At 36.1% G+C, this 19,732-nt stretch overlaps 7 protein-coding genes and 1 non-coding gene across 8 annotated transcripts; 5 read left to right on the forward strand and 3 right to left on the reverse strand.

Moving 5' to 3' along the window:
* The first annotated feature begins 691 nt into the window (after positions 1-691).
* On the forward strand, positions 692-2,086 carry LOC105558878 (fumarate hydratase, mitochondrial-like). Its single transcript, XM_012006800.1, has one exon. It carries the CDS (start codon positions 692-694, stop codon positions 2,084-2,086), a length of 1,395 nt encoding a protein of 464 aa, XP_011862190.1.
* A 626-nt stretch (positions 2,087-2,712) lies between these two features.
* LOC105558879 (probable cysteine desulfurase, mitochondrial) lies at positions 2,713-3,849 on the reverse strand. Its single transcript, XM_012006801.1, has one exon. The coding sequence runs from the start codon at positions 3,847-3,849 to the stop codon at positions 2,713-2,715; it is 1,137 nt and encodes a 378-aa protein (XP_011862191.1).
* A 3,796-nt stretch (positions 3,850-7,645) lies between these two features.
* Positions 7,646-8,887, forward strand: LOC105558880 (riboflavin biosynthesis protein PYRD, chloroplastic-like). The gene is made up of 2 exons (XM_012006802.1): positions 7,646-8,445; positions 8,605-8,887. The coding sequence occupies exons 1-2, from the start codon at positions 7,646-7,648 to the stop codon at positions 8,885-8,887; spliced, it is 1,083 nt and encodes a 360-aa protein (XP_011862192.1).
* A 556-nt stretch (positions 8,888-9,443) lies between these two features.
* LOC105558881 (polyribonucleotide nucleotidyltransferase 1, mitochondrial-like) lies at positions 9,444-12,955 on the forward strand. The gene is made up of 2 exons (XM_012006803.1): positions 9,444-10,245; positions 10,710-12,955. The coding sequence occupies exons 1-2, from the start codon at positions 9,444-9,446 to the stop codon at positions 12,953-12,955; spliced, it is 3,048 nt and encodes a 1,015-aa protein (XP_011862193.1).
* Positions 12,956-13,414: 459 nt separating this feature from the next.
* Positions 13,415-14,095, reverse strand: LOC105558882 (ribulose-phosphate 3-epimerase, chloroplastic-like). The gene has a single exon (XM_012006804.1). The coding sequence runs from the start codon at positions 14,093-14,095 to the stop codon at positions 13,415-13,417; it is 681 nt and encodes a 226-aa protein (XP_011862194.1).
* Positions 14,096-14,384: 289 nt separating this feature from the next.
* LOC105558883 lies at positions 14,385-15,545 on the forward strand. The gene is made up of 2 exons (XM_012006805.1): positions 14,385-14,438; positions 14,802-15,545. Exons 1-2 carry the CDS (start codon positions 14,385-14,387, stop codon positions 15,543-15,545), a joined length of 798 nt encoding a protein of 265 aa, XP_011862195.1.
* A 764-nt stretch (positions 15,546-16,309) lies between these two features.
* Positions 16,310-17,353, forward strand: LOC105558884 (NADH dehydrogenase [ubiquinone] complex I, assembly factor 7-like). Its single transcript, XM_012006806.1, has one exon. It carries the CDS (start codon positions 16,310-16,312, stop codon positions 17,351-17,353), a length of 1,044 nt encoding a protein of 347 aa, XP_011862196.1.
* A 117-nt stretch (positions 17,354-17,470) lies between these two features.
* Trnas-gga lies at positions 17,471-17,557 on the reverse strand. Its single transcript has one exon. It is a non-coding gene; the product is annotated as a tRNA-Ser (tRNA).
* Between the last annotated feature and the right edge of the window lie 2,175 nt (positions 17,558-19,732).

Consider the following 19,732-nt stretch of genomic DNA (forward strand, 5'->3'; position numbering starts at 1 on the left):
ATGAAAACCTTTTTACGAAATTTCTTGCACTATCTTCTGTCATCCCAGTGCTTGATACTGGGATCCATATCTTTTTTCCTCTGGTCACACGCTGGAATGACACCCAAGACGTGGTGTAATAGTTGTACAAGAATCCTACTAACTTTACTATTAATTCTATTTCCACTTTTAGCATCATCTATAAGCATTGAGAACATCGAAGAAAATTGCGATTACGCATATTACCCTAAATTAGATTCTTCTTCTGCTGATGAGTTACACGTTATAAAGCGAAATTATTATAGATACGGTAAGGAATTAAAAATACTAGCAGATGAGAGGATAAAGGAGATCACTTTAGGCACTAGTGATGTAACCAGACTGCATTCTGTGATTTTTAGCAAAACACGATCTTTCATTTGAGCTTTCTTCAATTTAAAGTGAATACAGAAAATTGCTACCTATAGCTAAGCTGACCTTACCCAGAAAAAGTGGAGAGAAAGTTTGGAATGTTTTTTACAAAGAGAATAAACTATTTGCCATATTTTGAAAAAACGTTTTATTTTACTCCAAAAACGTCTTAACTTTCTCTCTACTTTTTCTGGGTAAGGTCACACTTGACTACTTGGATCTAGTATGATTTAATTAACCAAGAAGTAGACATGAAAAAATTATGTAGTGAACCAGTTTGCATGACGCTAAGAAGGAAAATATGGATAGAAAAACGAGAATAGAATCAGACAGCTTAGGGGAAGTAAAAGTACCAAGTGAACATTACTGGGGAGCGCAGACTCAACGTTCTTTAGAAAATTTTAAGGTTGGCACAGAAAAAATGCCAGAGCCTCTGATTAAAGCATTAGCAATAGTAAAACTTGCAGCAGCACGTGTTAACATGAAGCACGATGCCATAGATAATAATGTAGGGAACGCAATCTGCACAGCCGCAAGGGAAGTAATAGATGGCAAATTTAATAATGAATTTCCGCTTGTTGTTTGGCAAACCGGATCCGGAACGCAGACTAATATGAATATGAATGAAGTGATCAGCAATCGCGCAATAGAGATTTTAGGTGGTAATCTGGGTAGTAAATCTCCAATACATCCAAACGACCATGTGAATTATGGTCAGTCATCAAATGACACCTTTCCAACAGCAATGCATATAGCAGCAGCAGAGCAAATAAACTGCTTGCTTATTCCAAATCTTGAAAAATTGCATAAGGTGTTGGATAATAAGGTTCAGGAATTTAAAAATATAATAAAAGTAGGACGTACTCACTTACAAGATGCAACACCCCTAACACTGGGACAGGAGTTTTCTGGCTATGCAGCCCAGATTAAAAAGGGGATAGAGAGAGTAAAATCAACTTTAAGTGGTATATACGAGCTTGCACAAGGTGGCACTGCGGTTGGCACGGGGCTCAATACTAAAAAGGGTTTTGCTGAAGATTTTTCAAGCCAAGTTGCAGAAATTACTAATCTTCCATTTATTTCAGCAGGCAATAAATTTGAAGCGCTAGCAGCAAACGATGCTTTAGTTGAGCTCAGTGGAACACTCAATACAGTAGCAGTCAGTTTAATGAAAATCGCAAATGATATAAGGTTGCTTGGTTCTGGTCCAAGATGTGGAATTGGGGAAATAATGTTACCGGAAAATGAGCCTGGTTCTTCAATTATGCCAGGTAAAGTGAATCCAACTCAGTGTGAAGCAGTAACTATGGTGTGCACTCAAGTTATGGGAAATCATGTTGCTGTGACCATTAGTGGTTCAAACGGTCATTTTGAATTGAATGTGTTTAAGCCAGTGATAATTTACAATGTTTTGCAGTCTATAAGACTTTTAGCTGATGCAAGTTTAAATTTTACAGAAAAATGTGTAGTTGGTATTAAGGCAAATGAAGAGAGGATAAAAGATTTACTGAATCAGTCGTTGATGTTGGTCACTATATTAAATACGCATATAGGGTATGACAATGCAGCAAAAATAGCGAAGCTTGCTTATAAAGAAAATATCACTCTAAAAGAAGCAGCAGCAAAACTTCAACTGCTCACTGAGGAGGAGTTTGAAAGGATAGTGAAACCAGAAGAAATGGTGAATTATTTGTAACCGTTGGGAGTGTTAAATAAACCATACGCATCAAGTTAACACTGCCATTAAGTTAAGGAAAAAGAATGATGTCATGAAAGTAGCTTTCCATCCAAGAGAGTGTCATCCCAGTGCCCTGACTACTTGGATCCAGGAAGCTTAACTCTACACCAAGTAAATGTACAATAAGAACTAGATTCCAGACTGGAATGACATCCTACTTAACCGTCATACCGCGATTCATTCGCGGTATCTCTTAGCCGCTAACAAGTAGCGGGATGACGGTTGTCGTTTAGCTATAAATATTAAGAAATTTACCAAATAAAAAAAAAGGCAAAAGAAGCCCCGTGGTGCGAGTTTTGACTCTATATTACTGTAAGTGGCGCTGTAATAATGTGCTAACGCTTAAAATAAGCGCGATTTGGCTGAATGTAGAAAAAATAAAAAAGACATGCAGCCGCTATAATTTTATGTAATCCGCCAATAAATACTCTGAGTTTTTTACTGAATTTTGTCATTGAGCCTGCAGGTCAAAAACAAGTTTTGAGTCATAAATACCCTTAATACTACAATAAGGGGGCTGGCGGAGTTTGTCAAGTAAGTTTTTACATCTAATTTATAGCTCCCTGCATGATACCGCGTATTATCTATACCAAGGTGTTCTTCTTGTAGATATTATACCAACAATCCACTATTTTTTTTATGTCTTGTGGTTTAGTTTCTGGACCTATACTGATTCTAATTGAACACTCTGCTTGCTCTTTTGTTGCCCCCATTGCAAGCAAAACATGGGAAGGCTCAACTTTTCCAGAAGAACATGCAGAACCATTACTAACTGCAATATGATCCAAGTCAAAATGCATGAGCTGCACATCACTCTTTACTCCTGGCATATAAATAAAACTTGTGTTTGGCAGCCTCTTAGAGTTTTTACCGAAGATTCTTATATCACTGGCAAGATTTAATAATTCACACTCTAATTGATTACGTAGCTCCTTTACTTCATCCATTTTTGATAGAAGGTCTGGAATATTTTGCAGTGCAGCAGAAAGGCCTGCAATCGCAACAATATTTTCCGTACCACCACGAAATCCCTTCTCTTGTCCACCACCTATTATAATAGGTTCTATCGCAAGTTCTTTATTGAATATTAAAACTCCATTGCCTGCTACACCGCCAAATTTATGGGCGGATAAAGTGAGTAAATCCACTCCTAAATCTTCCATATTAACTTTAATTTTCCCAACACTTTGAGCAGTGTCAGTGTGGCAAATTGCTCCAAATTTGTGTGCTATTTCAGCTATTTCCTTAACAGGCTGAATAACTCCGGTTTCGTTATTTGCCATCATAACTGAAACTATTGCTTTGTTTCCTTTAAGTTCACTTAGAATTTTTTCTAGCTCTAAAAAGTCAACAATGCCCTCCAGATTAACGGGTATTATACATGGATTACATGCAGAATTAAGAATTGAAGGATGCTCTATAGCTGAAATTACATGCAGATAGCCTGCTATTCCTCTCATAACAAGGTTATTCGCTTCAGTCGCACCAGACGTAAAAACTATTTCTTTATCACTTGGAACACCAATAGCATCACGTATGTTATCTCTTGCATCTTGAAGAATCTTCCTTGCTTCTTGTCCTCTTTTATGTAGTGATGATGGATTGAGCGTTTGTTTTAACAAGACCTCAAATATACTTTTTTTTACATTTTCACTAATTGGAGCAGTTGCATTGTAATCAGCATATACGCAACCACTATTTTCTAAAGAGAATGGACTCATCTGTCACTTAAATAAGTTTACCATCAACTATAGCCATAACTATGTACGTTAGCTTTAACACGATAAAAAATTTATTGCAAAAACAGCGAAATTAATACATAATTAATAATTCATGTCATCAATACCTGTCAAGCAGGTTTTTGTTAGGAGTTACCATGGTAGAAGTTTTTTTGAATAATGCAACAAGAAAGATAGAAGGTGAATACCACCAAAGCAAAGATACCAACGCGCCGGTTGTGCTGGTTTTACATCATCACCCTCAATATGGTGGTAATATGGGTAGTAAAATTGTACATGGTATATATACGTCTTTTATCGATAACAATTTTTCTGCATTGAAAATTAACTTTCGTGGTGTGGGAAAATCTACCGGAACTTTTGATAAGGGTATAGGAGAATTAACTGACGCTGCGGTAGCTATTGATTGGCTTCAGGAACATAATCCTAGCAACGTTCCAATTTGGATCGCTGGTTTTTCTTTTGGAGCATGGGTGGCTATGCAGCTAACAATGCGTCGCCCTGAGATAGTGGGTTTTATTGCTCTTTCTCTTCCAGTAACTAAGTACGATTTTTCTTTTCTTTCTCCCTGTCCAGTTTCTGGGCTTGTAATACAAAGCAGTAACGATACAATCTCAGAAGAAAGCGATGTAACAGAATTAGCAAAAAGGTTAATAAATTCAGTAAAAAGTGATCACATGAAATACCATATAATAGACGATACTAATCACTTTCTAAGGGATAAAGAAGAGGAAGTGACTCAAATCATAGATGGTTATATAAAACTGCGCTTAAACAGTGCAGCTATTTCTTCTCAAAAGGTCAAAAAAGAGGTAAGGGTAAAAGAATATGCCTAACCTTTACAAACAAGAGAAATGAGTGTAGTAATATAAATGAAAAGGTTTTGTTATGTTTAAAAAGCTATTATTTTTTGTTTTAGCTGTGTTTATGTTATCGGGATGTTCCCTAAGTAAACAGCGTAAGTTAAAAAGTCCGTGTATAAAAAGCAATGAAAGCGTTTCATGCGAGTTGTACTCTGTTAATGATCATTGGTTAGATAAGTATAAGGCATAGGTAGTTTAAATTGTGCTATTTTTCCTATTCACAACTTCACTAATGATCGATCTCTCAATTGGAAAATGCAGTCTGCCTTTTCTGCAAGGAGATGATTGTGCGTTACTATAAGCATAGAGCTGTTATTTTCCTTTACGTAGGAATGTAGCAGTAAAAACACGTTAAAAGAATTTGTTGGATCTAAATTTCCTGTTGGCTCATCTGCAAGTAAAAGCTTTGGAGAATTTACAATGCTTCTTGCAATTGCAATTCTCTGCCTTTCCCCACCCGAAACTTCAGATACCATGCTACTTGCTTTGTTTTCCAGACCAAATTTTCCCAACATTGCTTGCGAATTTTTTTTTGCTTCAGCTTTGCTTTTTCCTGCAATGAGTTGAGGAAGCATAATATTTTCCAACACCGATAACTCTTGTAACAAATAGTGAAATTGATAAACAAAACTAAGAAAATTTCTTCTTACATGGGTTTTATGCTTATTATTGGCTTGTGTGCAATTTATTCCATCTATCGTAACTATACCTGAAGTTGGCTTGTCCAACAAGCCTGCGATTTGCAATATAGTTGTTTTTCCTGCACCTGAATTGCCAATCAGCGCTACTACTTGCCCTCTTGTGACACTTAGGTTGATGTCTTTTACAACAGGAGAATTATCCTTGAAGCTTTTATCTACAGAAGTTAGTTCTAGAGCTACATTATCACCCATGTTTAAAAGACCTATAACCATACAAATGTTGTGCTTGCATAGCAAATGATAGTGCATGACCAGTAAAAAAGAAATAGAAGAATAAACCTCAGTGTTAAGTATACAACTATATGAACGTTGTAACTTGAGAGCACCCCCCACCAGAGAAGGGTGTCATCCCAGTGCTCCGACACTGGGATCCAGGAATTTTGATTGGACACTAAGCTGGTGAGCATAAAAGTAGCTAATCCTATGTTAAAACACAACGTTTGTGATGGGATTGCGTAAAAGGCTGGATTCCAGTGTCACGCACTGGAATGACATCAAATTTTTGACTAAACCGAGAAGCTGTTACCACAACCACATTGAGACTTAGCAAAGGCATTCTTTATTTGAAAACCAGAACCACTGAGATCCTCAGTATAATCTATAACTGAGTTATTTAAAAATTTTGCTGAACAATTATCAACCATTAATACAGGGTTTCCATTTTCATCATTAATTACTATATCTTTACCTTTTTCGCTAAAACTGGAGTGGCTTCTATAGTCCTCACTTTCTTCATAGTCATCATCTTCGTCTTCGTCATCAAACTCATCATCGTAATCATCATCTTCATCATCCAAAGATAGATTTTTATTCATTTGATCCATAAGAAAATTGTATTTGAAGCCAGAACATCCACCACCTGAAACTGCAACCCGCAAAACGGAACTCTTATCTCCTTCCTGCTCTGCAAGAGAGTGGATTTTTTTTAGTGCATTATCAGTTAAGTTGATGTTGTAATTTGTTGACATAGTAACCACCGTTTATTATTGATAATTTATTATAGTAGAAATTTTACATGTCAAACAATAATTTTCTATTAAATTATGCATGCTTTCCAAGCAAAACAAAAGGGAGATACTTTAAAGAGCCAGAAGATGAGAATCGCAGCTGCTTTCAGCGTGATAGAGATCGCATTGTTCACTCTAATGCGTTTAGGAAATTGGAGTACAAAACACAAGTTTTTATCAATTATGAGCACGACTACTATCGCACTCGGCTTACTCATAGCCTTGAAGTTGCACAAATTGCAAGGTCCATTGCGCGTAGACTTGGCTTAAATGAGGATATCACTGAATGCATAGCGCTCGCACATGATCTTGGTCATCCTCCATTTGGTCATGCAGGTGAAGATGCTCTAAAGAAATCAGTTCAAGATTTGAATCTTGATAATGAGAAGTATGAGTTTGATCATAATGTTCAAGCTATAAGGATTTTAACTTATCTTGAACAAAAACATGCTGATTTTGATGGTATGAATCTAAGTTGGGAGGTGATTGAAGGGGTTGCAAAACATAACGGTCCCTTGCTTGGTCAAAACGCGGAGTCTTCTACAAATAATCAGCTGTTATTAAAATATAATGAAAAATATGATCTAAAACTTGAGGAATTTTCAAGCATTGAAGCGCAAGTTGCTTCAATTGCCGATGATATTGCTTACAGTGTTCACGATCTTGATGATGCACTCAGAGCAAATTTAGTAACCATCGAAGATTTGCTAAATGTCCCTTTAATTGGAAAAATGTTTAAAGACGTAAGGAGCGGATATTCAGAATTGCCTCAGAGCAAACTCATACATGAATCACTGAGTGGAACTATAGGAACTATGATAAGTGATGTTGTTTCTCAGACTGAAAGAAATATTGAAGATCACAAAATAAAAAGCGTAGAAGACGTAAGAAGTCTAAATAAAATGCTAGTCACATTTTCACCAGAAGTTGCGAATGCTACAAAAGAAATGAAAAGATTCAACATGGAGAAAATATACAGAAGCTATAAACTGAGTAGAACGATGAACAAAGCAAAACGCATAATACAGGAACTTTTTCAATGTTTTTATGAAAACCCAGGATTACTTCCCACAGAGTGGAGCAAACTCGCTTGTAAATCTCAGCGTTCAGTAATAATATGTGACTATATCTCAGGTATGACAGATAGATTTGCCATACACGAGCACAGAAGAATTTTTGATACCTCCTATGAAATGACTTCTTTCTAATGACAGATGATCACTTCATGTCAATTGCATTAAAGCTTGCAGAAAAAAGTCTTGGAAATGTTGCACCAAATCCTGCTGTTGGGTGTGTTATTGTAAAGGATGGTACAATTATTAGTGAGGGATATACAGGGATCGGTGGACGTCCGCATGCAGAGGTAGTCGCTTTGCAAAACACTAAAGATTCAACTCATGGTGCAACTATATATATCACTCTTGAGCCATGTTGTCATCATGGAGTCACAGGGCCTTGCACTACAAAAATCATAAAAGCTGGTGTAAGAAGGGTAGTAATTGCAACTATTGACCCAGATAGTAGAGTTTCAGGTGGAGGCATTAAAGCTCTGAAAGAAGCAGGAATTGAAGTTGAGCAAGGTATTATGCAAAAAGAGGCAGAAGAACTGAATGTTGGTTTTTTAACCACTAAAGAATTACATAGACCATTTATAGCTTGCAAAATCGCAACAACTCTTGACGGAAAAATCGCAACATTTACAGGCGATAGCAAATGGATAACAAGTGAGGATACAAGAAATTGGGTGCATGAGCTTAGAGCAAAATATGATGCAATTATTATTGGCAGCAATACCCTCATTAATGACGATCCACTCTTAACTTGCAGATTACCAGGCCTTGAAAATAGATCGCCAATAAGGCTAATTATAGATAGCCAAGCAAAATTGAAGGAAGAGCACAATATTGCAAAGACTGCAGATAAAGTAATAACTTGGGTAATCACAAGTAAGGAAGTAGAGAGAAAAATAAAAAACATTAATTATTTGATAGTCAATTCAAATCACAAACCTCCTGTTATTCCAGATGTCACCCCAACACACTCTCCTGTCATTCCAACGCCTTCTCCTGTCATCCCAGTGCCCAGACACTGGGATCCAGAAAACTTCAAGCAATTGCATAATGAAAACTGGTCACGCGCTGGAATGACATCGGAACCTGATGTTATCGGCAAAGTCTGCCTAAAAGACATGGCATCAAAACTTGTTTCAGAAATTGGTATAACAAGATTATTAGTTGAAGGTGGAGGAGTGTTAATTACAGAGCTACTGAAGCATAGTTTAATCGACAGGCTGATAATCTGCCGTAGTGGTAAAATTCTAGGTAATGATGCCACTCCTTTTGTAGGAGATTTAGGAATTCAATCCATCAATGAATGTTATCGGTTCAAAAAAGCAGAGATAATAGAGTTTAGTGAGGATGTAGTTGAGGTGTGGGATAGATTACCGTAACTCTTCTCAAATGAAAAAAAGAGGCAGAATCACCTCTACCTCTTGTGCTATTTAGTTTAGGGCTGGGCCTTTTTCTTGGAACTTATCTGCAAATATTTCCATAATTTCAGCGTCTTGTATTATAGTTTTAAGCGCTTCTTTATCAATTGCACCTTGAGGTCCTTTTTCACCAATCGCATTCATTTGCTGATATGAAACATAAGCTGCTGCAGCAGAATATATAGCTGCAACAAATAGAACTGCAATTCCAGCAGGGCTAGCAACAAGTGCTAAAGATGCAGGGCCAGCAATTACTTTAGTAGCAATTAATATTGCTGTTATTGCTCCCGCTAAAGATGCAACTGCAACTAAACCTTCAATACTCATTTTTGTTATATGTGCAGTGTTTTCCCACTTCCATATAGTTTGATCTTTATCTGTAGTCATAACAGTCCCCTTATAATAAGGCTAATAAAAAGATTAAGTGTGTGTTAATAGATGTATGTTAGTCAAGCTGTTTTTCACATAAAGTATATATTTCAAGCTAAACTGTTATCAGTTGTATATAATTAAACGTATGAAACATGGTTGGCTGAATCTCGATAAACCAATAGGAATTAGTTCTGCACAAGCTGTAACCCAAGTTAAAAAGATCTTTGGAATTGAGAAAGCTGGTCATCTGGGAACACTTGATTCTTTAGCTTCAGGTGTGTTGCCAATTGCTTTTGGCGAGGCAACGAAAACTATACCGTATTTATCTTGTGACTTAAAGGCATACGATTTTACAATAAAATGGGGCGAACAAAGAACAACGGATGATTTGGGTGGTGATATCATTAGAACTAGCGATATAAAACCCGAATATAATCAAATAAATTGTGCAATTGAAAATTTTATTGGTGAGATCAAGCAGACTCCTCCTCAATTTTCAGCAATAAAAATCAAAGGAGCAAGGGCGTATAAATTGGCAAGAAGTGGGCAAAAGGTAAATATAAAACCCCGACAAGTCAAAATACATGAGCTGAAATTGATATCTGTGGACACCATAAATAATAGTGCAGATTTTTCTATGATGTGCGGTAGTGGTGTATATGTGAGATCAATTGCTCGGGATCTTGGCATTACATTAAATTGTTTTGGACACATTACGAAATTAAGAAGAACTATGGTAGGTGACTTCAGAGAAAACGAATCAGTGACAATTGGACAGCTCGCTGAAAGAAACACAATAACTTACTCTCCGATAACAAAAGGTGATACTGGAGTAATAGAAGGTACAGGGAGTAATGTAAAAAGTTTCATCATTCCCATTGAATCGGTTTTAAGATCGATGTTCAAAGTTGAAATTTCCCCAGAAGATGCGGGGAAAATCAGAAAAGGTCAGGAAATTGTATTAAATAACTTGCGTAATTTAAAGAATTATGATATTTGTTATACGATAGTGGGTAGTGTACCTATTGCAATCTGCAGTTTTATTTATGGTTGTGTGAAACCTATTCGTGTTTTTAATATTTAAAATGAGGTTTAGATGTCGATAACATCCGAAAAGAAAAAGAGTTTGATAAATATATATGCAATTAAAGAAGATGATACAGGTTCATCTTTTGTACAATGTGCAATTTTGACTGAGAGGATCAGCAACTTAACTGAGCATTTTAAAGTGCACAAGCATGACCATCACTCTAAGCGTGGTTTACTTATATTGATAGGTAGAAGACGCAAGCACTTAAATTATATAAAGCGTAAATTTGGTAATGAAGCCTACCAGGAATTAATAGGGAAGTTAGGCATTAGAAAATAATCGAGGAATTTAGTATGTTTAAAATTATAAAAAAATCTATAGAGTGGGGTGGTCGTGCCTTATCTTTAGAAACAGGAAAAATAGCACGCCAAGCTCATGGTTCAGTAGTTGTAAATTACGGTGATACTTCTGTTTTAGTAACTGTTGTACGTAAAGAGAAGGAAGAAAGCGTTGATTTCCTACCTTTAAATGTGCAGTTTATCGCAAAAAGCTATGCCATGGGTAAGATCCCTGGTGGTTTTTTTAAAAGAGAAGGCAAGCCATCTGATAGAGAAACTTTAATCTCAAGAGTAATAGATAGGAGTGTAAGGCCACTCTTTCCAGAAGGATTTCATGATGAAATTAGTGTGGTGTGTAATCTATTAACTTATGATACAGTCAATCCTCCTGAAGCGCCAGCATTGATTGGTGCTGTTGCAGCTCTTGCGATTTCTGGTGTTCCTTTTCACTTTACTATAGCTGGAGTGATAGTTGGTTGTGATGAAAATAATAACTATATACTCAACCCTTCTGTTCAAGAGATGAAAGCAAGCAGCTTGGATCTGTTTTTGTCCGGTGATGAAAATTCAATTTTAATGGTTGAATCAGAAGTAAAAGAGCTCTCTGAAGAAAACGTTTTTAATGCAATAAAATTTGGCCATGAACACCTTAAACCTGTCATCAAGCTCATAAAAGAGTTTGCTGATACAGTTGACAATAAGCCTGAAAGCTTTGCTCCTGTTGATACATCAGATATAACACAAGAGCTCGAAAAATACGGTAAAGATTTTGAAAAAGCATATTTGCAAACAGTAAAACAAGAACGAGTTCAAGCTCTAGAAGCGGTCAGAGAGAATATATTGAACACTCTTAAAGAGACTGGAAAAGATGAAAAGTTAATTACGTATGCAATAAAAAACTTTGAAAGATCTTTAGTACGTGAAATAATTAGGAAGAAAGGTGTAAGGATAGACGGTCGTAAGCATGATGAGATACGTCAGATAGAAGTTGAAGTTGATGTTCTGTCCAGAACTCACGGTTCTGCACTATTTACAAGAGGCAATACTCAGGCACTGGTTGTTACTGCTCTTGGCACTACTCAAGATGAGCAAATTGTGGATGATATTGAAGGGGATAGACGTGAGCATTTCATGTTGCATTATAACTTTCCCTCATTTGCTGTTGGAGAAACTTCTGCTGCACGTGCACCAGGAAGAAGAGAAATCGGTCATGGCAAACTTGCTTGGAAAGCAATTCATCCTGTTTTACCTGATAAATCTGAATTCCCTTATACAATAAGAGTAGTATCTGAAATTATGGAATCTGATGGTTCTTCTTCTATGGCAACAGTTTGTGGGACTTCTCTTGCTTTAATGGATACGGGTGTGCCAATAAAGGCCCCTGTTGCTGGAATTGCTATGGGTCTCATTCAAGATAAAGACGAGTATGTAATACTTTCCGATATATTGGGTGATGAAGATTATCTTGGTGATATGGACTTTAAAGTAGCAGGAACTAGTGAAGGGGTTACGGCGTTACAAATGGACATGAAAATTTCTGGTATAAGCTTTGAAATTGTTGAAAAATCTTTAGAACAGGCAAAAGCTGGAAGATTACATATTTTAGAAAAAATGAATGCAGTGATTTCAGAACACAGTGATGACGTCAAAGACCATGCACCAAGGATGTTATCATTTTACATAGATAAAGACAAAATTTCTGCAGCTATTGGTGCTAAAGGAAAAAATATACGTAGTGTGTGTGAAAGAAGTAATGCAAAAATTGAAATAGGAGATGATGGTAAAGTTTCTGTTTTTGCCACGAGTGGTACTGAAGCTGAAATTGCAAAGAGTATGATGATTGATTCAATAACAGAGCTAGAACAAGGTTCTATAGTTGATGTCAAAGTTGTAAAAATAGAGAAGTCTATTGTAGAACTTGAATTTCTTAATGGCAGAAAAGGAAAAATGCACATAAGTGAAGTAGCTAATGAACACATAGATTCCATAGAGAGCATACTTAAACAAGGTGATACTTTCAAAGCACTAGTAATTGACTTCGAAAAAGGTGGATGTCCAAAGTTGTCAAGACGTCGAGTTGATCAAGAGACGGGAGAGTTTTTTGAAGGTGAGCTTTACAACGAGGAAAGGAAAGATGGTCCAAATGACAGGGATAATTATTACAATAATTCATTTAATAGGAAACCTGGAGGAAGTCACCATAAGAGGCCTTCTCGTCCTCGTTCTGGTTTCAGCAACAGAAATAGGCCGAAATTTGGTAATAATGATTCATCATCAGGCTTTTATTAAGAGTAAACTTCTTGCGTTACCTCTTGTTATCCAAGTAGCTTGACTACTTGGACCAGAGACTTTTTCAAATTGGTAGATAATAGAAATAATTTGTGTTAATTAGCTAAAGATCTTAGGTTTGCCAACATTCCGCTACGTGTTAGCGGCTGAGATATTGCGAATGAATCCATAGCTGTACAAACATTGTGATTTTGGCCCATCAGGAGGGTGCCATCCCAGTGCTTGACACTGGGATCCAGGAATTTTATTAAGTTGGTAAGCATAAAAGTAGCCATTTTATGTAAAAATACAACATTTTGATGATTATGAAAAAGCTGGATCCCAGTGTCAAGCACTGGGATGACATCATAGAGGCACTGGAATGACACCTTCCTAGTGGAAATTGCTCTCAAATCATAATGTTCGTACAGTTATGGAATAAATCGCAGTATGACGTAGGGCTGCACTAGCTATATAGGATTACCACGATGGATTTTTAAGATCGTTTACGGCCTTCTTAATATCTTCAGTCTTGAATATTGCCGATCCCGCAACTAAAATATCAGCACCTGCTTTTATTATATCAGCTGCGTTAGAAAAGTTAATTCCACCATCTACTGAAATTTGTGTTTTAAGATTACGCTCCTGTATTATTTTTTTTATAGTAGATATCTTGTTCAATTGTGAATGAATAAATTCCTGCCCTCCAAAGCCAGGGTTGACTGTCATAATCAGCACAATATCTAGCTCATGTATTATGTATTCAAGCACACTTGGGGAAGTTGAAGGAACAATTGAGACTCCAGCTTGAATCGGGTTTTTTGCGTCGCTTACATTTTTGTATGATTTTATCTTTCTTATCAACCTCTCAAGGTGTATCTCTGCTTCTACATGTACAGTGATAATATCAGCACCAGCATTTATAAAGCTTTCAATGTGGTTACCAGGAGATTTGACCATTAAATGCACATCAAAAGGAAGATTGCTATATTTACGTATTGCAGAGACAACGCTAGGACCAATTGTAATATTTGAGACGAAATTCCCATCCATAACGTCTATGTGTATGTAATCCACACCTAAATCGCTAATTTTTCTTACTTCTTCTCCTAACTTTGCAAAGTCTGCTGAAAGTATAGAAGGTGCAATTTTAATACTCATGAGCTGTTCTTTACTAAAAGATAACTTATTTTTAAAACTCTGTCACCCTAATACTATTTGCATCATCTGAGTAGCTATAGGAACTGGATACCGATATCGGCGATGGTTTATGCCTATTTAACTAGATCTTAAATTAGATAAAAAAAGGTAGTCTTGATAAAACTTATTTACAACAAGTTTTTTTACATTTGGATTTTCTGTTTGTTCTTTTTTGTACCCTAATTTATAGCTTATTGAATCCTTATATGAACTGATCGTTTTGTATGCTTTGTTCATCTCTCTAGGAAAGATGCCATTGGCAATTACGACGCATAACCCTGTAGCTGTTGCAAAAGCTAGAATGGTAAATGCTAGATTTTGTAAAAAATTCCTTCCACTAATTTTTTTTTCCTGTATATTAGCAGAGTGCGATTTGTTTGATGCTTCTTCTAGATGTTCATACCATATATGACTGCAGTTCGTACACTTTACCTTTCTTCCAAATGCACCAATTTGCTCAGAAGATACTAAGTAAGTTTTAGTACAACTATTACATTGTATTTTCATAGCACTTACATATAAAGTAGTAACAAGCTCAAATGATACAGAGCTATAAATTTAATATTAATGTATATAACAAATGGAAGGTTTGCAACTAAAAAAAACACAAAGTGAGATAGAAAATATTTGGAAAAATAGAGAAAAATTTAATGACTGTAACCTAAAGGAAACAGCAAGAATAGCAATTAAAGAGGTAATTGAGCTCCTTGATAGCGGCAAAATTAGAGTAGCAGAAAAGCTATCAAGTGGAGAATGGGTAGTACATAAGTGGATAAAGCAGGCAATATTATTACATTTTCTCACTGAAGAAAACAAAATAATAGACAATACCAATTGCTGGTTTGACAAGATTGGTAACAAATTTAGTGAATGGAATGAGGAGAAATTTCGCCAGTTAAAAATTAGAGCAGTTCCTGGGTGTTTTGTCCGCCGATCTGCTTATATAGGTATAAATGTTGTTCTAATGCCAAGTTTTATCAACGTTGGTGCATATGTTGATTCAGGAACAATGATAGATACCTGGTCAACGATTGGTAGCTGTGCGCAAATAGGAAAAAACTGCCATATTTCCGGTGGAGTGGGAATAGGTGGAGTCCTTGAGCCTATTCAAGCTTCACCTGTCATTATAGAAGATAATTGCTTTATTGGAGCACGTAGCGAGGTAGCCGAGGGTGTGGTAGTTAGAGAAGGATCAGTCCTTGGCATGGGTGTGTTTATTGGAGCATCAACAAAGATTATTGATAGAGAAACTAGCGAGGTATTTTATGGCGAAGTGCCACCTTGTTCTGTAGTGGTACCAGGGTCTATTCCATCTAAAAATAACATTTCAACCTATTGTGCAGTTATAGTAAAAAAAGTGGATGAAAAGACGAGATCGAAAACCTCTATAAATGAAATATTGAGGGATTAAACTATCTCACTGCTTGTCGTCACTTTTTTTATCATTATTACTAACCACAGTAATGGCATACGCACATAACTCTGAGAAAGAGACTCCATTTTCTTGAGATAGTTTATATAATTTTTGTAGACTTTCTTTTACTTTGTTAGGAATATTCCCTCCACGTTCTTTTACAAGCCAGGAATCTTGATGATGAATTGGATGAGCATCACTTTTTGGATTTCCTATATATATTGCAAAAGGTGAACTTTGTCCTTTGAAGTCACATTGTACAGTAAATTTTTTTATAGATTCAGCCATCTAAAGACCTCTACTTTTCTTTTTGGTCGATTTTATAGCAGGTGGAAGAGGTGGTTTCTTTATAAAATCTTGTCTATTGACAACACTTTCTTTACCTTCCAAAGCTCGGCGAACATCAGCTCTGCTTAATTGCGACTCTTTTGCTACCTTCATTCCATGCTTTGCCATAATATTAGCATATGCTAGTACTTTTTTTACCAATTCTAGATCACCATCTAGCATTTGAACTAGCACTTGAAACACTTCCACTAAAGTTAGTCCATCAGCATTTATAACCTTGTTTTCTATAAAATTGACAGCTTCTTCAAATTTGTATTCAATACTATCATCTTGAGGTATAAGGGCAACATAATCGGTGTTTTTGTCGTCCATAACTGAAGCACTATTACTCACAAACTTAAGTTTATACTATATATATAAATACTCTACTATTTTATACTATGGCACGCTATAGTTAAACATTTATTAATAACATGCTCTCTTATATACACGAATTAATTGACAAAAGTCAAGGATCAATATCCATCAGTGATTTCATGAATGCCGTTTTGTACCATGAAAGATACGGCTACTATACGAGTAGATTACCACTTGGTAAGGATGGTGATTTTACTACTGCACCTGAGATCAGCCAATTATTTGGTGAAGTAATTGCAGTTTGGATAATGCATACATGGGAAAAATTAGGAAAGCCATCAAAATTTTCTCTAGTTGAACTTGGGCCAGGCAAAGGAACACTCATTCACGATATAATAAGAGTCACTAAAAAGTACAGCAGCTTTTTTAATTCAATGTTGATCCACTTAGTTGAAATAAGCCCTACTTTACGGAAGATACAAAAGGAAAAATTAAAAGGCTTAGGTGTTAATTGGCACAAAGATATTGACAACCTACCAGAACAACCAACCATTTTTTTAGCAAATGAGTTCTTTGACGCTCTTCCGATAGATCAGTTTGTTTACCGCGATGGGCAGTGGTACGAAAATAGGGTAACAAAACAAGATGATGGAGTGTCATTCCAGTGCGTGGCACTGAAATCCAGAAAGAAAGAATCATGGGTTTCAGTATTAGCGACTCAGACGACAAATGGAAAACTTTTTAATGGTGCAGTGGTGGAAATATGTTCAACTGGGGTTGAAATATTAAAAAAACTTGAGAAGAAGATACATAATAATAAAGGAGCTGCGTTGATTATAGATTATGGTTATGTATATCCTGGATATAAGAGCACTTTGCAATCGATAAAACAACATAAGTATGCTAATTTTCTTGAGAATGTTGGTAATAGCGATATTACTGCACTTGTAAACTTTCAAGTATTAAAAGATTCATTAAAACACGTAGATTGCGAGATTTTAACTCAAAGAGAATTTTTATATCTTTTTGGCATAAAAGAAAGAACTCAGGCTTTAATGAAAAGCGCAAGTGATGAACAAAAGAATAGGATCTTTAGTGAATTCTTAAGGTTGACTGAAAATATGGGCACTCTTTTTAAAGCAATGCTATTGATAGTATAGCTAAAATAATTTATGTTATTGGGAATGTTGTAACAAAATTAGGTATATTGGTACATACCTAAGTGGGGTAAAAGGAGGCTGACATAGCGGGTTTTATACTATTCTAGAAGTTATATACGGAAAAGGGGGGATTCGAACCCCCGACATATTTTCATATGTGCACGCTTTCCAAGCGTGTGCTTTAGACCACTCAGCCACCTTTCCATGTATTCATAATATTGAAAATTATGCTGCTAAACAATATAAAAACCTGGTATATAGGGTTCACCACGGAAATTCACAGTATTGTTAAACTTGTTTTTGCAAGTTGGAAATGTTTTATCGCAACCTGCGAGTATTGAATATTTATCTCCAGCAAAAATTTGGTATGAAGGCGAAGTAAACAATGTAACCACTCTATTTTTATATTCTTTTACTATACCTTCAAACGCTGTTGAGCCAAAGAATTTCACTACTCCGTGCTTATAATATTCATCACTCTCAGTTAAATTCGTGTCTTCAAATCTTCTTTCGTCTATTACTTTAGTGATTGTACTTATTTTACTAAATTTTTTGGTATCGGCTTTACATTTATCATCGCAAAATTGTGCTCTGCATGCAGGAGAGTATAATTCTGCTATGCTTCTCTCAAGCTTTGCTGAAAGCCCTCTAATTTCAACAATAAATCTTCCACTACTTAATGTCACTTTACCAAAAGTTCCTGAATGTAGATTCATTATCCCCTGGGTCAAGTCTTTATAATTCACAAGAAATATCTCAATATTTGCAAAGTCGTACTTTCCTGATAAAACATCTTCTTCTTTAATATCAACACTATTTAATATCCCTTCAATTTCTAGATTATCAGTTTTTAAATCGCTGTTTAATATTATACTACTGGCTGTAAACCCACTTGAAGATTTATAGAGTATATTATCAATATTTAAATCTTCATCATAGTCAGTGAATCCCATTACTTCTCCACCTGCAAGCATTAATTTCCAGCACGTAGCAGTGGTAAGTAATTCTCCAGCTAAATGATTTTTTAGTGTGGTTTGCATAGGGGCCTCCTGTTTAATTGATTGAATTTGAAAGTAGCTATACGGCTAGTAGAATAAGGGCAGTGTGTTCTTTTCTCATCATCTAAGTAGCCATAAAGCGTCATTCCGGTGACCATAGGGTGTCATTCCAGTGCTTGACACTGGAATTCAGGAAATTTTGCTTGTAAGTAAGCAAACTGATTTGGTAAGCATAAAAAGTGGCTGATCTTATGCTGAATAAACGTTTTTGATGAAGTTGCATGGAAAGCTGGATCCCAGTGTCTGGGCACTGGGATGACATCCTTCTTGGTGGAGTGCCCTCAAATCACAATGTTCGTACAGTTGTGTGTCACGCACTGGGATGACAGGAGAGAGGACACCATATGTTTATTTGATCAACAAATAAACACTAACAAATAAGATACACACCACATTCAAGCTGTGGTGTGTATTAGCTGGTTAGAAAGAAAACTTCACACCAGTGAGCAGAAGAACTCCTTGGTTAGAAGGTACATCAGCATCATTTTTATCTTTCATCACACCTTTTTCGTCAGTCATAAAATAATGGAGAGCTGCATAAGGAATAAATTTGCTCTTACTGCATGCAGGAGAAAGATCATATTGAACGCCAAGTGCACCATCGTGAAGCATATCTCCATCATTCATTCTACTGCCAAAGTATGTCAAGCTTGTGTAGATATTCTCATATTGATAGCCAACACCTGCAGTCCAGTACATAGTGTCTTTACCATCTCCTACAAATTGATCTTCTAAGCCTTTCACTCTTTTACCATCATCGGTAGTGGTACCACTACCAATTTTGCTGTATTCACCATTATTGCCTAATTTTTCAATACCTTTTGGTTGACCAGATTTGCCCAAATATGCAAAAGAAGCAGCAAATTTTACACCTTGATCTTCATTAATCTTATAATCAGCACTTGTACCTAAATTAATACCTGCCAGGTTATTGTATTCTATGAACTCATTATAAAGATGCTTACCTTTATTTGGTTCTTTTGCTTGACCATACTCACCAACCACAGAAGTTTTAACTTTTATGTTATGTTTACTAAAGTCATATTCATATGATGCACCAGCACTTATTATGTGCTCATAGTCTGGCCCAACATGTCTTAGCGTCTCCTCATGTTTTATCCCCGTTACCTTATCACTTGAATCTTTGAGAAGATCTGGAGCTATTTCTTTTACAACGGATAAACCACTATCATAGCGAGGTGAGTAGCTAATACCAAATCTTGCACCCATATAATTTGGTGAGTAGTAAGCAGCTCTAAACGGCAGTGTAGTCATAACATCTTTGTTGTATTTCCCTGCCATACGGAAGGAGAGTTTTTCA

This window comes from Vollenhovia emeryi, unplaced genomic scaffold (assembly GCF_000949405.1).
Source record: "Vollenhovia emeryi isolate VEMERY1.0 unplaced genomic scaffold, V.emery_V1.0 DF939306.1, whole genome shotgun sequence".
NCBI lineage: Eukaryota > Metazoa > Arthropoda > Insecta > Hymenoptera > Formicidae > Vollenhovia > Vollenhovia emeryi.